General features: G+C 48.5%; 1 protein-coding gene across 7 annotated transcripts; it reads left to right on the top strand.

Moving 5' to 3' along the window:
* The first annotated feature begins 5,826 nt into the window (after positions 1-5,826).
* Positions 5,827-15,912, top strand: LOC133748831 (zinc finger protein 181-like). 7 transcript variants are annotated; one of them, XM_062177844.1, is made up of 5 exons: positions 5,827-5,895; positions 6,769-6,838; positions 11,223-11,343; positions 11,566-11,649; positions 13,077-15,911. In XM_062177844.1, exons 1-5 carry the CDS (start codon positions 5,888-5,890, stop codon positions 14,552-14,554), a joined length of 1,761 nt encoding a protein of 586 aa, XP_062033828.1. In that variant the 5' UTR covers positions 5,827-5,887; the 3' UTR covers positions 14,555-15,911. The 7 variants fall into 7 exon arrangements, with proteins under 7 accessions (XP_062033828.1, XP_062033834.1, XP_062033829.1 ...); XM_062177850.1 differs by lacking the exon at positions 5,827-5,895 and adding an exon at positions 5,938-6,006 and having other exon boundaries at positions 13,077-15,912; XM_062177845.1 differs by lacking the exon at positions 5,827-5,895 and adding an exon at positions 6,155-6,252 and having other exon boundaries at positions 13,077-15,908.
* The last annotated feature ends 391 nt before the right edge of the window (positions 15,913-16,303 follow it).

The following is a 16,303-nucleotide window of genomic DNA, read 5'->3' as shown; positions in this document are numbered from 1 at the left end:
ATTTATTTGAGAGAGAGAGAGAGAGAGTGAGAATGAATGACATAGATCTTCCATCCATTGATTGACTCACCAAATGGACACAGTAACCAGATCTGGGCTAGGCTGAAGCCAGGAGCCTGGAACTCCATCCTTGTCTCCCACGGGGGTGACAGGCCCCAAGTGCTTGGGCCATCATCTACCGCCTTCCCAGAAGCATTAGCAGGGAGCTGAATTGGCAGTGGAGTAATTGGGACTTGACCTGGTGCACTCTTATGTTGTAAATGGTGGCTTGACCTGCTGCATCACAGTCTTGGTCCCTGTGGTACATTGTGTGTCTCTATGGTACATTGTTAGAATTGTTTTATTAGCTATGTTTGTTAATCTGCTATGCCTGATTGTCATATGTATGTATATATAGGAAAGGCCAGTTTGCTTATATACAGGGTTTGGTACTGTCGACATCCACTTGGTACATACACCCTGTGATGCAAGGGGACTACTGCAGACTTTTTAACTTTTCTAGAATTTTATGCGAATGGAATACCAAAATATTGTTCTAAAGAAGTTGTTATTTTTTTACGCAGTGTAATTATTTTGGGATTCCTCCATGTTCCATGTCTGATAACTTCATTGTTTTAGTCTAGACTAGTGTACTCGTGTGGTTATCCCACAATTTGTTTTTCTACATATCTGGTAAGGAACATATGAGTTGCTCCCAGTTTGGGATTATTACAAATAAAGTGGCTGTGAACATTCACATATTTGTCTTGTGTGTTAATAGCTGGGAGACAAAGGCCTGAGTGTCTCATTTCTAACCATAGGATTTTAATTTCAGTTGTGACAAAGTGATGACATAGGCCAACGTTGAAGAAAAGAATTTATTACCTACAGTTCCTAAGAGATGGGGGAACATCATGTCACACAGGGCTACAGAGAGCACTCGTGTTGGTCAGGAGGCAGAAGTGAGCAAGGGGAAGGCTTAGGCCACAGCTTCTGTGGGAATCCCACAGGAAAGACGTAGAAGGGCAGTTTGTGGCGAGCTGGTTTGAATAATTTAGCTGGACTTTGGGCTGAGGATGCTCTTGTTACCTGAGAACTGCTCCTGGGGTGCTTTAGAGCAGAGCGTGTGTTGGCTTGATGTGAGAGTTAGAGAAGCAGTTGGGGCAGGAGATTTGGGATTACGGATTGCGTAGAGTTGTGCTACTAGTGAGGCCCTTTGTTAGCTTGAAGAAAGGATAATGTGGAAGGGGGGAGTCTGTGCTCAGCTGGCCAGCTCGCTCAGCTGTCAGAGCATCAGCAGTTAGACATAAACACACCGAGTCAACGGGTATCTGGGTGTTTGTCTCTTAGAAACTGACACACTGTTTTCCACAGTTTCCAGCGGCGTACTAGAACTTTGGTTGCTTGCTAGGCTCCCAGCATGATCTAATGGGTTTGCCATTCTCATTAGATAGGTAGTGGAATTTCTCTGTGATTTTGTTTTATATATTCCCTAGTGACTAATTTGAGAATTTTTAGTTTTGCTACTGCCATCGCTACATCTTTAAATATGTATCTTTTGTCCATTAAAATATTATTATTGAATTTTGAGAGATCTTACTAAATATTGGATACAAGTCCTTCATTAAATATGTGATTTGTCAATACTCTATCGTGTGACATTTTTAAAAATTTCTTGATAGAGTGTTTCCTATGGCAGAGGTGATTACTGTTGATATGTGGATTTTCCTCCCTTTTAATTAAGCACTGTTTTTGTGTGTGTAGGAAGCATTTAGCAAGCTAAAATTTTCCCTTTTGTTACATAATAGAAGTTTCATATTCCTAGGTTTATAATCCATTTTGAGTTAACTCTTTTATACTGTATGAGGTTTGAGACTAGGGTTTTTTTTTTTTTTTAATTTAAAATGTGGACATTCAATTGTTTCCTGTTGCCAGTACTATTTACTGAGTTGCTGTTGCACTTTAGTTGAAATTCATTTGATCTTGTATATGTTGGTCTGTTTATAGATATTTTTCATGTGTATTATTGCTGAGTATCTTAAAGTCTTATCGTAATTGTATAATGTATCTTCAAATCTAGTAATGTAGTATTTTATTTTATTTTATTTATTTTTTTTTTGACAGGCAGAGTGGACAGTGAGAGAGAGACAGAGAGAAAGGTCTTCCTTTTTGCCGTTGGTTCACCCTCCAATGGCTGCCGCGGTAGCGTGCTGCGGCCGGCGCACCGCGCTGTTCCGATGGCAGGAGCCAGGTGCTTCTCCTGGTCTCCCATGGGGTGCAGGGCCCAAGCACTTGGGCCATCCTCCACTGCACTCCCAGGCCACAGCAGAGAGCTGGCCTGGAAGAGGGGCAACTGGGACAGGATCGGTGCCCCGACCGGGACTAGAACCCGGTGTGCCGGCACCGCAAGGCGGAGGATTAGCCTGTTGAGCCACGGCGCCGGCCGTAATGTAGTATTTTAAATCTGTACCTTAGGAAGAATTTCTTGTCCTTATCATTTCCATATGGATTTTAGAATTCTCTTGTCATATTCCTCAAAAGCGTTGTGTGATTTGGATTGGGAGTGCACAGAATACATATGAAAGGACTTCAGCAAATTTGTGAAAGAGTGTAATTGAAAGATAAAAATGTAAGCCTTATTTCTCAACATGAGCTCCATCAAGGTCAAAACACTGTTGTAAGTGATGCTACAAGCATTTAATCTATCCGCCCCCCCCCCCGCAAAAAACAAAACAAAACAAAACAAAAACCCCAAACTGGGAATCCAGTCATGTCCTTGTAGTCTTGTTTTGTTTTACATTGTTAAGACAAGTGGGTGCCCTGTCAAGATATTTGAGGATTAGGAACCAAAAAGTCAAGAGGAACAAGATCAAGACTGTAAAGTGACGCTTCATGATTTCCTGTCAGAACTCTAAGCAAGGGTGGGCACTGTAATCAGTGGGCTAATTGTTTTTTTTTTTTTTTTTTTTTTGACAGGCAGAGTGCACAGTGAGAGAGAGACAGAGAGAAAGGTCTTCCTTTTGCCGTTGGTTCACCCTCCAATGGCCGCCGCGGTAGCGTGCTGCGGCCAGCGCACTGCGCTGTTCCGATGGCAGGAGCCAGGTGCTTCTCCTGGTCTCCCATGGGGTGCAGGGCCCAAGCACTTGGGCCATCCTCCACTGCACTCCCTGGCCACAGCAGAGAGCTGGCCTGGAAGAGGGGCAACCGGGACAGGATCGGTGCCCCGACCGGGACTAGAACCCGGTGTGCCGGCGCCGCAAGGCGGAGGATTAGCCTGTTGAGCCACGGTGCCGGCCAGTGGGCTAATTGTTGGTTTGAGTCCTGGCTACTCTGTTTCTAATCCAGCTTTATTTATTTATTTTTTTAAGATTTATTTATTTGAAAGGCAGAGTTACAGAGAGGCAGAGGGAGAGAGAGAGAGAAGGAGAGAGGGAAAGAAAAAGAAAGTCTTCTACCCATTGATTCACTCCCCAAATGGCCACAACGGCTGGAGCTGTGCCAGTCTGAAGCCAGGAGCCAGGAGCTTCTTCTGGGTCTTGCACACAGGTACAGGGGCCCAAGCACTTGAGCCATCTTCTACTGCTTTCCCAGGCCATAGCAGAGAGCTGGATCGGAAGTGGAGCAGCCAGGACTTGAACTGGCACCCATATGGCTTTACTCGCTATGCCACAGTGCCGGCCCCCAGCTTTAATTCTGAAACATCCTGGCAGACAGCAGTTAATGGTCCGAGTGCTTGGACTCCTGCCACACACACGGGAGACCTATATGGAGTTCTGGGCTCATGACTGGCTCAGCCATGGCTGTTGCAGGCATTTGGGGAGTGAACCAGAATATGGAAGAAATTCTGTCTCTACTACTCTGCTTTTCAAGTAGATGAAAATAAACATTGAGAAACTCAGCAGATTGCTCTTGGTTTATGAGAGGCATGAGTGGGAGCATTGTTGTGGGGGAGAAGGACTCTGGTGAAGTTTTCCCAGGCATTTTTCTGCCAAAGTTTTGACTGTCTCAGAATACGTTCATGGTAAGCAGATGTTATTGGTCCTCGGCCTTCCAGAGAGCCAACAAGAAAAATGCTTTAATATCCTCCCCTGTTGCCTTGACAGTTTGTCTTGGCTGGTTCACTTTTGTTTTGACTGGATTAGTTCTAACTCTTAGTAGCTACTGCTTTGTGCTGTGTTTTCAGGATTTTATTTGTAAAGCCATGATTCATCTCTCGTTATATAATTTTAAAAAATGCTTTAGGATTTTGATCCCACTTGTATAAAATTTCCATTATAAGCGCTGTTCTTGTCTGCAGCTTTGGCACCCATCAAGCAGAAAGTGTGCCCAACCTTTTCAGTCGGAATTGTGTAAGATGAACCTGTAGAGGTATTTGGTGCTGGCAGTTTGTTTCTGCTGTTAGTCATTGGTCCTCTTCAGTTAGGGCACGGAAGAGATGTTTCCTCCCAAATTGATGTAGATGTTCTGCCAACATTCTTGTCCTTTGCTGAGATGCATGATCTGCTCTATCTCATCTCTTTGGGGCAGTCTACATACATTTTTCACTCTCCTACCCAGTCTTCACCATAGATTTGATGTCTATTCTTGTTTCAGTTTTAGCAGAATTCATGTTGCTCTGATGGGGCTGACGTCATCTTTCCTAATGCCTCAAAACCAGACCCTGTGTTGACATGTTATAACAAGTTAGCTGGAGTTTATTTTGGTGACAAAAAAATTGAAATCCATGCATAGTTTTTCATGTGTGCTTTTCATGAACTATTTGAAGACCACTTTATAAATCAATTTGAAGAGAATTAACACAGTAACAATGTGGAGTGTTCCAATCCATAAACATGGTATACCTCTCCTTTTATTAAATCTTTAGTTTTTCTGAACAATCTTCTATAGTTTTAGTTGTACATATCTTACAATCTTATTTATCTTCATGTAAGAGATGTGTTGTAAGCTCTTTGTAAAGAACACTATTTTAAAATTTCAACTTGATAATACATGGAAAAACAGTTTTAAAAAATAGCCAATTTTATCCTGTGTACTTTATGGCTTATTTATTTATTTTCCTTGCAGATTCCATAGATCGACACTTTTATTGCCTATAAATACAGTATGTCTTTTTAAAAATGTGCGTGTATGAAAATACTTAACCAAAAAAAAAAAAAAAAAAAAAAAGGATAACAAGACACAAGTTAGTTTCACACCTAGCACTGGAAAAATCTGTTTCACAAATGAAGTGGGGCACTAACAGCAACCAAAGCAATGACTCGAGTAGGAGCGCAGGTTGGTAGTTTTGGGAAACAGTGTCATCGTGCAATAAGGGCATAGGAGGGGACACACTGTGCGTCAGCCATCGCAGCTGATGCCATGCCTTCAAAGCTAGGGCTGCTACAGGGATTACACGCCATAGCCCCCGGCCTATCCCTGGAGACGCACTGCCTAACGTATATCCCACCTGGTTTCTGACGAGAACATTCAGACACATGGTGTTTAATTTCAAACAGTAAATAATTTAAATTTAAAAAGAGAGCAGACAACCGACTCATACAGCAACAGTAGTCTGCCCTGGCTTCTGGACACTGACGTCCATCGCCCTTCGGACGCCGGGCTGGGCCGTGGGAGGGGGAGTCTCTCCCGGGGTGAGGGCCACTGCCTTGGGAGCGCTCCCTGGAGTTCAGTGTTTCCAATCCTTCCGGGCACGTAAGGGCACCGTTATTAGCACCGCGGAGTTGACGCCTCCGCACGGACTTCCGGGAAACGGCCCTGGTGGGCGGGGCAAAGCTGGACAGGCGGCAGTGCATCCTGGGAACTGGAGTCCGGGAAGGTGGGCGCTAAATACGACCTCACGACCCGGACAGCGCGGCTGCGGGCTGTGAACGAGAGGAGCCGGGGACGCCTGCAACGACCCTAGTGAACAATGTGCTCGTGAGCGCACGGATGACCCCGGAGACCTTGTCGCAGCCGCCTGATTTCTGGGAAATGTAGCTTCGTGGTCGGAGCGCCACTGTCCTCACAGCAAGCCGACTGCGCGCTTCGGTACCCGGCGTGTGCGTCCCGGCTGAGCCGCTGGGCGCGTCGCCCCGCAGAGGCTCCTGGGAGGCGTGGTTTTCCGGTGCGCGGGTCGCGCCGGACGCGGAGGACTCTGGGAAATCGCGCGGCCGTGGGCGCCGCTCCTGGCTGGCCCCGCGGTCGGCGGCGGCTCGGCGCCGGCTCCTGGGGTCGGTAGGACGCCGGGCGGTGCAGTTCCCGGCGCCGGCGTCCGCTCACGAGTGAGACACGGAGGTGCCGGCGGGGTCCCTCCCGGGAGTCCCACAGCTGCGGGTCACGGGCGGCATCACGGGGACCTCGGGCAGGACCGTCGCCTCCCGGGGCTGCTGTGCTGCCCTGGGTGAGGGCGGGGAGGAAGGCGCTCGCCCCTCAGAGCCGCCGTGCGCGGGACGGGGCGACAGAGCACACACAGCACGCGCCCACGGCAGACGCCACAGACGTAGATCTGATGTCACTCACTCGTGACCCCCAGCAGATGGGGGGTGCAGCCTTGTCACCGTTTAAGAAGGAAGTTGGGATTCCGTGGGGTGGTGTCTGACGTTGTAGCTGTGTTCTGCGCCTGTGCCCCTGGTGTGTGGAGGGTTGCTGTCCCCGCAGGGGGCGACCCACGACCTGTGCCAGGACACACCCGCGAGTTCCCGGGGAGGGGACTGGGGCCCCAGTGCTGGCTGGCACAGAGCTGCAAGATAAGCCCGACTTTTGATCACTGTTTTTTTTTTTTTTCTCTCTCTCTTTATTCTGTCTTCTCAGAACACTGCCCATTGGTAAGATAAGAGCTTGGATTGCTTGCATTTTTGGAAATTGCAAAGTGATGTTTCAGGTGAGTCGGTATGCCCCCGCATCGTGGAACACTTGCTTACCTGGATCTTGGGTGTCTGCTTTGCCTCCACAGCCAGTCCTCACTCCGTGGCGGCCATTGACAGACCGGATCTCCGGCTCACTTGGTTGTAAGAGAGGGTGGCACCCGCCGGAGGGCGCCACGGTACTGTCCTGGTGCCCTAGCTTTCTGGTGGAAGCCTTGCTGTAGTCTTGTGCCAAAAGGAACTTCTTTTATTACAACGCAGAATGCAAACTTAGAATTCGAGGTTACTTACTTTACGGTTGCCGAAGCTGTATCGTGGTCAGTGGATGATGGGGCGGGACTGTCATTGGATCGGAAATACTTAGGATCTGCCCGCTGGTCTTCCTCCCAGCCTTCACCGCTGCTGCCCTGGCCCCGGCCCCCTCACTCAGCAGCCTCCTGGGTGGCTCTCCTGCTCTGGCCGCGCCCTCTCTGTGCTCGGCACAGCTGGTACGGCGATCCCGTGGACACGTGGGATGCTGTCCTTCCTCAGCTTCAACATTTCAGCGGCCTTTTCTCAGAATGGAAGTCAGAGTTTTTCAGTGACTATAAAACTTTGTATAAATAGGCTGTTGCCTCTCTAATCCCACCTTCCTTTTCTTTCTTTTTGAAGATTTATTTATTTTGAAAGAGTTACACAGAGAGAAAGGGAGAGGCAGAGAGAGAGAGAGAGAGGGAGGGAGGGAGGGAGGGAGGGAAGGAGGGAGGGAGGGGTTCTTCCATCCTCTGGTCCACTCAATGGCCGGAGCTGTGCCAATCCGGAGCCAGGAGCCAGGAGCTTCTTCTTCCAGGTCTCTCACATGGGTGCAGGGGCCTAAGCACTTGGACCATCTTCAGCTGGTTTCCCAGGCCACTGCAGAGAGCTGGACTGGAAGTAGAGCAGCCGGAACTTGAACCGGGACCCATATGGGATGCTGGCACTGCAGGTGGCGGCTTTATCTGCTACGCCAAAGTGCTGGCCCTCACCTTCCTTTTCCTTTCCCCCATGGCCTCCAGGTCTTGGAAGCTGCTGTGCCCGTACTATCTGCTTGGAATATTTTCCTCCCAGACACGTACAGACCTCACTATTCCCTTGTGTCTGTGCTCAGTGGTTACTTTACAAGTGTTGCTTCCCAGAAGTGTATTTGAACTTGAAGTCACCCTCCCTCACCTGCTCCAGGGCTGCGTTTCGCAGCACCTGTCACTGGCTGGCTAATAGGTTTAGTGTGTGCACGCGCTCATTGTTTGTCTCCTGCTGGGAGCTTGTTGACGGTTCTATTTTCAGGGATACTTGGCACAAAACAGATGTTGCATCAGTAAAATTAGTGACCAAAACAGTGGGGCAGAGTCATGGGGTGGCAGGTAAAACCTGCACCAGAGAGGGCATGAGTAACGGACGTGCATGTTGGGCAGTCTGTTTTCTTGAGAATATTAGATAATTAGAATGGAAAAAATCTTGTTTTAAAAAGTAAAAGCGAAATCATTTGTTGGTTCATTTGCTAAACTCTTAGGAAGTATCTGTTAGGAAAATCGAGTTTGGGTTGGGTGTCCGCTGACATGCAGGACTAGGTGGTCTTGTGCGGTACTCCTAAGAGAACTTTCTACGTCGGGAGCGATGCTCCGTGTGTGTGCCATCCTGTGCGGTAGCCAGCAGCCCCACGTGACTTGGGCTGTGGCTATTAGCAGCCGAGGAACTGAACATTAAATTTTATGTAATTTGAAACATTTTAGTGATTTAAGTTTTGTGGGTAGGTTGAAGAGCGGCTGCTGCGTGGAGCAGTACGGAACTGGCAGAAAAGAGAGCATAAGATCTGAAGGGAGTGCTAGGACAGCTTTCCCAAGTTCTTCTGGGAACAAAGACGAATGAATGCCTGAGGAGACCACCTAAGGCTGCCCACGCCACGGAGGGGGATGCAGGTGGCCGCGTCCCCAGGGAAAGGCAGGAGCTGGGTTTGGTGGCCCATGGCACCAGGGAGGCAGAGGCAGGAGCATACTCACACGACCTGAGGAGACGCCTTGAGTGTAGTGGGTCGGCCCACGAGGATCTCTTAAGGATCTGCACAGATTTCCTGCAGGGGTGGTTCTCAAATCCGGGGGATTTTCTCCCCCTGTGGCTCCACTGATAAGGTCATGTCGAGAGGCATTTCTGGGTCTTTTGGTTACCATAACCAGGATGGCGGTGGGGTGGGGGTAGAAGCCAGGGATGCTGCTGATGCACAGGACAGCTCCTACCAGCCAGGAATTACGCAGCCCCAGATGTCAGAGGTGTCAAGGTTGAGGAACCAGGCTCTACACAGAGCAGAGGGTATCTCAGAGGGGGTGTGGATTTCCTCCTGCAAGCTGTTAATACAGTGACGTCAGTATATGTTCAGAACAGTGGGAAGTAGCTTTGCATTTGTGGAATGAAGCTATTTTATGCATTTGACGTAGTGTTGAGTTTTTAATTTGGTTTATGAGATGACATTTGTAGAAGCTAATCATTTAAAAACCATTATGGAAAGTAGGAAGAGATATGATAAGGCTGGAACAACCCTAATACCTGGGAGAGTGTAAATATGAGCCACAAGTAAAGAGGAATTTTCTTCCCTACTAAAAGATGGAGACACCCCTGTTTGCTCAGCGCATCTCTTTGAGAAGGGCTAATGATAGAACTGCCCCTTTGAGGCCAGCGCCGCGGCTCACTAGGCTAATCCTCTGCCTTGCGGCGCCGGCACACCGGGTTCTAGTCCTGGTCGGGGCACCGATCCTGTCCCGGTTGCCCCTCTTCCAGGCCAGCTCTCTGCTGTGGCCAGGGAGTGCAGTGGAGGATGGCCCAAGGGCTTGGGCCCTACACCCCATGGGAGACCAGGATAAGCACCTGGCTCCTGCCATCGGATCAGCGCGGTGCGCTGGCCGCAGCGTGCCTACCGCGGCGGCCATTGGAGGGTGAACCAACGGCAAAAGGAAGACCTTTCTCTCTGTCTCTCTCTCACTGTCCACTCTGCCTGTCAAAAATAAAAAAAATAAAAAATAAATAAATAAAAGAATTTACCACTTTGAGGTGTGTGCAAATCTTTCTAAAAGCTGCACAGGTCTCTTGCCAGTTTTACTGGTTTGTCAAGCTGTTCTTAAGGCCCTTGGGACCAACGTTTTGAAATGCAAACATTGAGGAAGAAAGTACTCCCCCACCCCACCCCGTGTGTGTGTGTGTGTGTGTGTGTGTGTGTGTGAGAGAGAGAGAGAGAGAGAGAGAGAGAGAGAGAGAGAATTTAACCTGGACTCCTGGTTCCCAAGTTGAAACCAGCTGCTTACCATAAAGGTACTGTAAATCTTATTTTTTCTTTGAGAAATAAAGGTGGTTGATTAACGTGGTGGCCATTCCGTTACAAGGAAGTGTAAGTAGCACATTGTGCTGTGAAGCCCTCTTGCCTGAGGACAAGTTACCCGGACAACGTGCTCTATCTGCTTGGCTTTGTGGACGGGAGCTGGCGTCTGCTTGCCGACCCCTCCTGGCTTGCCCCGAAGTGCAGCGCAGCCTGTGTCCGTGCTTGGTCAGGGGCGCGCTGTTTACTTTCTGCTCTGCGTCTCTGGAGAGGGCTCTCTGCAGCGGCAGGGGATTTGATGTTTCAGTATTCCCCACCTCCTGACAAACATAGATCACCCCTTTGAAGCCAGACCTGTGTCACTAGTCAATAGCAACGTGCACAAAAATGGCAGTGGCAGAAGGGGCAGGCTTTCGCTGCGGGCTTTATTTATTTGACAGGTAGAGTTATAGACAGAGAGAGAAACAGAGAGAAAGGTCTTCCTTCCGTTGGTTCACTCCCCAAATGGCCGCTATGGCTGGCATTGTGTCGATCTGTAGCCGGGAGCCAGGTACTTCCTCCTGGTCTCCCATGCGGGTGCAGGGCCCAAGCACTTGGGCCATCCTCCACTGCCTTCCCGGGCCACAGCAGAGAGCTGGACTGAAAGAGGGGCAACCGGGACAGAATCCAGCGCCCATATGGGATGCTGGTGCTGCAGGCAGAGGATTAACCAAGTGAGCCACGGCGTCGGCCCCTGCTGTGGGCTTTTGATCCCACTTGGGATGCCTGGATTCGAGTCCTGGCTCAGCCCTCCATTCCAGCCTCCTGCTAATGTGCATCTTGGGAGGTAGCAGATGACAGCTCAGGTACTTGGGTTCCTGTCACCCACACGGGAGACTCCGATTGAATTCCTGGCTTGGGCCTTCAGCCCTCTAAGATTTGTGTGTTACCCTAGTTGTACAGCAAGCTTGTGATTATGCAGTTACTGAAAAACTGGACCAGATTCTAGATCACTGGCTGACCTCGGTCCCGTCACTCTACAGGGGACCTCGGGGCAGTACAGGCCTGGGCTGTGGCCAAGCTAAACGTCCTTGCTGTTTCAGGTGACGTTCAGTGATGTGGCTGTAGACTTCTCTCCTGAAGAGTGGGCATGGCTCAGTTCTGCACAGAGAGACTTATACAGGGAGGTGATGGTCCAGAATTACGAGAACCTCGTCTCTCTAGGTGAGGATACCTCTCCTTCCACTCCTCCTTCTCCAGGGGCCATGGAGATGTTAAATGGCCGAATTTCTATACCACGTTCCCAAGGAGATGTTTAGCCCTTCTGTGCCGGGCCCCAAGCGTGTCGTCCCATCTTAGTGAACACGCCTCCCTTCGCTGCCTCTTGTGGTGACCGCTGATTCCTGCGGACCGCGGTTTAAGCGAGTTCTGTCTTCCTACACGCAGGCCTCTCTGCGGCTAAGCCATGTGTGATCGCTTTACTGGAGGATGGAAAAGAGCCCTGGATGGTGGGAAAAAGACTATCAAAAGGTACGTTTCCAACTAATCGTGTGAGGTAGGCGAAGGAAGGCTCTGTGAAAGATGCTGGCAGAGAGAGTGGATGCATTTTAGGAGAGCTATGTGTAGGGATTCCAGAGGTAAATGGAAAGGTCTTGAGCTTAGGTTTCAAAATGGTCATTCCTCTTTTCCAAACTGTTACCTGCATTGCTTATGTTATCTAATCAAAATGAGATTTTTGTCATCATAATTTTTTGCCATCATAATAATTAAAAATGCTCTTTATTTGAAACAAAACAACACAAGAAATAACAACTCAGAAAGCCTAAACCTTTGTGACCCATAGATAGTACTTAAGTTATTTTGTTGTCATTGTAATGGTTTAATGTAGTAGTATAAATTATGTATTTTAATCATTAATCTGGCAGCAAACAAATTAATTGAAGGTTGGAGAAGAAGACTGTGAGATAAAATGTTCACATAAATATAGTATAAAATGATGGCTTGGAATCCAGAATGACCTCCATATTTTCTTTCTGATAGCTTGCATTTTTTTAAAAGATTTATTTATTTATTTATTTTAAGATTTATTTAATTTATTTGAAAGAGAGAGTTACAGAGACAGGTAGAGATAGAGAAAGAGGTCTTCCATCTGCTGGTTCACTCCCCAGATGGCTGCAACGGCCGGAGCTGCGCCAATCCGAAGCCAGGAGCCAGGAGCTTCTTCCTGGTCTCCCACGGGAGTGCAGGGGCCCAAGGACTTGGGCCATCTTTACTGCTTTCCCAGGCCATAGCAGAGAGCTGGATTGGAAGAGGAGTAGCCGGGACTAGAACTGGTGCCCATATGGGATGCCGGCGCTTCAGGCCAGGGCTTTAACCCACTGCGCCACAGCGCCGGCCCCTATTTATTTATTTGAAAGTCAGAGTTACGCAGAGAGAGAGAGAGAGAGAGAGAGAGAGAGAGGCTTTCCATTCACTGGTTCATTCCCCAGATGGCCGCAATGACTGGAGCTGTGCCGATCCGAAGCCAGGAGCCAGGAGCTTCCTCCAGGTGTTCCCATGCGGGTGCAGGGGCCTAAGGACTTGGGCCATCTTTCCCACTGCTTTCCCAGGCCACAGCAGAGAGCTGGATAGGAAGTGGAGCAGCTGGGATGTGAACCGGCGCCTATATGGGATGCTGGCACTGCAGGCGGCATACTTACCCGCTATGCCACAGCACCAGCCCCACTTGCATTTTTATTTTAACTGATTGCCTGTATTTACCCATTTCCCTAATGACACTCTTTTTGCCTCTGTGAGTTCTCTGTGTTCGCTGTGAGCTTTGCTCAGAAATAGCTGAAATGTATGACTTGTCAGAATCATGTGTTTTCCAGGGGTTTTATTTCTCCTGTTTCCATCCTAGAAATTCCTTTTTAAGAAGTAGAGAAAAAGCACCACTTTACTCTCTTTATATATTTCAGATTGGGAACCAGGATGGGAAAGCAAGGAACTATCAACAAAAGGGGATTTTTGTAATGAAGAGTCACCCCAAACAGAAAGAACAGAACAAACTGTAAAACCGAGTTGTGAATTTTCAAGTGTCAGTAAGGACCCGGAGTGCACAGAGACGGAGGAGGGGAGGCCCAGGAGCCAGGGAACACATTTCAGACCAGTGCCTCTCCGCTGTAGAGAGAGCCCCACTGGACTCTGCAATGTGTTTAGAAGCACCTTCCACTTGAAGCCCACTTGTTCTGAACCACACAGGCTTTCTCCTGAAGCAAAGTTACGAGCCTGTGCCACGCTGAAGACAAGCCTACCAAGAACGTCCGGTGTAAGGAATGGCGGGAAGAAGCTTCTGAACTCTAATGAGGGTGCAGCGGCCTTCAACCAGGGCACATCACTTAGCCTTCACCAGACTTTGTATAATCGAGAGAAAGGCTATGCATGTAGAGAATGTGGGAAAGCCTTTGGCAAACAGTCAATCCTTAATCGCCACTGGAGAATTCATACAGGGGAGAAACCCTATGAGTGTCACGAATGTGGGAAGACTTTTAGCCATGGCTCATCCCTTACTCGACATCAGATAAGCCACAGTGGAGAGAAACCTTACAAATGCGCTCAATGTGGGAAGGCCTTCAGTCACGTCTCATCGCTTACGAATCATCAGAGCACTCACACTGGAGAGAAGCCGTATGAATGTATGCGCTGCGGGAAGGCTTTCAGTCGTGTCTCACATCTCATTGAACACCTGAGGATTCACACTCAAGAAAAACTCTATGAGTGTCCGGTATGTGGGAAGGCCTTCATTCATAGGTCATCTCTCATTCACCACCAAAAAACTCATACCGGAGAGAAACCGTATGAATGCGGCGATTGTGGGAAAGCCTTTTGCTGTAGCTCCCACCTTACTCGACATCAAAGGATTCATACCATCGAGAAACAATATGAATGCAACCAGTGTCTGAAGATCTTCAGTAGCCTCCCGTTTCTCACTCAGCATCAGAGTATTCACACTGAAGAAAAACCCTTTGAGTGTCAGAAATGCAGGAAGTCCTTCAGCCAGGCCGAATCACTGGATATGCATTTGAGAAATCACGTCAGACTGAAGCCTTACGAATGCAGCATCTGTGGGAAGGCCTTCAGTCATAGATCATCCCTTCTTCAGCATCACAGAATCCACACTGGAGAGAAACCTTATGAATGCATTAGGTGTGGGAAGACCTTCAGCTGTAGCTCCAACCTTACTGTACATCAGAGAATTCATACTGGAGAAAAACCATATACGTGTAGTGAGTGCGGAAAAGCTTTCAGCAAAGGCTCGAATCTCACTGCCCATCAAAGAATCCATAACTGCGATAAACCCAATAAGTATGGCAAAGTCGTTGGGCCATTTCACGACTATGCATGTGAGAGACCAGGTGCGAGTGCAAGTAGGATTCAAAATAAACCTCAGCCGTAGATCCTAAGTCAGCAAAAGCCAGACTTCTGCCGGAGAGAAGCTCTATGAATGCAGAAAAATAGAAGTCGAAGTCCTTTATTTTAAGCGCATTCCTCATTGTGCATTAAAGAACTCATGCAGTGTGAGACATGTTGCCAGGTGTCCACTAAGCTGTCTTGCTAGACATCAGATTAACAGTAAGGCAACCTGAAGGGTTGGGCATTATATCTAAACCTTGTTTGGCAGCAGCACTGTAAACAGAATCCTACAGGAGAGCAAGCAAGTTTATTATAAATAAATATACATTTCTTACAGCAGTAACATAGTTTTGCTCATATGCTCTATAGAAAAATTTTTTTAAAGATTTATTTATTTATTTGCAAGTAAGAGTTACACAGAGAGAGAAGAGGCAGAGGAGAGAGAGAGAGAGTCTTCCATCTGCTGGTTCGCTCCCCAAATGGCTGCAACAGCCGGAGCTGTGCCTATCCAAAGCCAGGATCCAGGAGCTTCCTCCGGGTCTCTCACGTGGATGCAGGGGCCTAAGGACTTGGCTCATCTTCCACTGCTTTCCCAGGTCACAGCAGAGAGCTGGACTGGAAGTGGAGCAGCTGGGACTCCAACCGGAGCCCACATGGGATGCCGGCACTGCAGACAGCAGCTTTACCTGCTACGCCACAGTGCCGGGCCCTAGAAATTATTTTTAACTAATGGCTATGTGCAAATATCTAGCCATCTAGTGGTTCCAGTAAATTTTACACTGTTGAAAATTAAAGCTGTCAAAGAAGTAAAAATAGTATTAATAAAATTTTTGGTCTCTAATAAAAATTATTTTGTATATAATGAACTCTCTGTGACTTTTGAAAAAAGTGTTACTACTTCTTGAAGAATTTGTTTTAGCCATACTATAGCCTTTAGTGGGAGATTAGAGCAGTATTGGCTGTGTGTGTGGTTTTTAATTGAATCTTACTGGGTGAGTGCTAATTATGTGATGAGCACTAGATTAGCTTTTTGTTACTATAACAAAGTACCCATGGCAACACACTGTCAAGAGGATAAGGCTCGTTCAGCTCAGTTTTGGAGGCGCACATCCAGGATGGGGCAGCTGCACCGGTAGGCCTCTGATGACAGCAGACGGCAATGGTAGAGTGTTGGGGGGACAGCTCACAGGCAAGCCGGCAGTAGAGAAAGTGCTGACGCAGGGAGCCCTTGGGAGAACCACCTTCTGCAGGCGCGTCCCCAGAGACCTAGGGCCTCCCGCAAGGTCCACATCCTGAACACCATCCTGGGTTGTCTCTAACCTCTTGGTTCCATTAGCGTATGACTGGGTTTTCACGTCCAGCATGTGGTTTATTATTTTTTTGTAAAGATTTATTTATTTGAAAGGCAGAGTTGCAGAGGCAGAGAGAGATCGTCCCATCCGCTGGTTCACTCCTTAAATGGCCACAGCGGCTGGAGCTGGGCCAGTCCAAAGCCAGGAGCCTGAAGCTTGTTTCCAGGTCTCCCACATGGCTGCAGAGGCCCAAGGACTTGGGCCATCTTCCACTGCTTTCCCAGGCCATAACAGCTGGATCGGAAGTGGAGCAGCCGGGACTCGAACTGACACAAAGCACCTTGCCTGGTGGAGAGGTGGGGCTCTGCTCAGTGAGCCCAGACTCCCTGGTCCTCAGTGCCACCTCTCAGTACCGGGGCCCCTGGCAAGGTGCAGCGGCCAGCGCTGGGGCACACGGGTTAAGCTGCTACATGTGACACCAGACTGCTGGTTGGAGTCTC

Source organism: Lepus europaeus, chromosome 19 (genome assembly GCF_033115175.1).
Source record: "Lepus europaeus isolate LE1 chromosome 19, mLepTim1.pri, whole genome shotgun sequence".
Lineage (NCBI taxonomy): Eukaryota > Metazoa > Chordata > Mammalia > Lagomorpha > Leporidae > Lepus > Lepus europaeus.
The sequence above is the reverse complement of the archived record's forward strand: the minus strand, read 5'-3'. Positions and strand labels throughout refer to the sequence as shown.

What these genes read in the sequence shown, in the direction of transcription:
- LOC133748831 (XM_062177844.1), top strand. An exon ending in CGAGAACCTCGTCTCTCTAG is followed by an intron (nt 11,344 to 11,565) that starts GTGAGGATACCT and finishes TCCTACACGCAG; the next exon opens with GCCTCTCTGCGGCTAAGCCA. An exon ending in GGGAAAAAGACTATCAAAAG is followed by an intron (nt 11,650 to 13,076) that starts GTACGTTTCCAA and finishes TATATATTTCAG; the next exon opens with ATTGGGAACCAGGATGGGAA.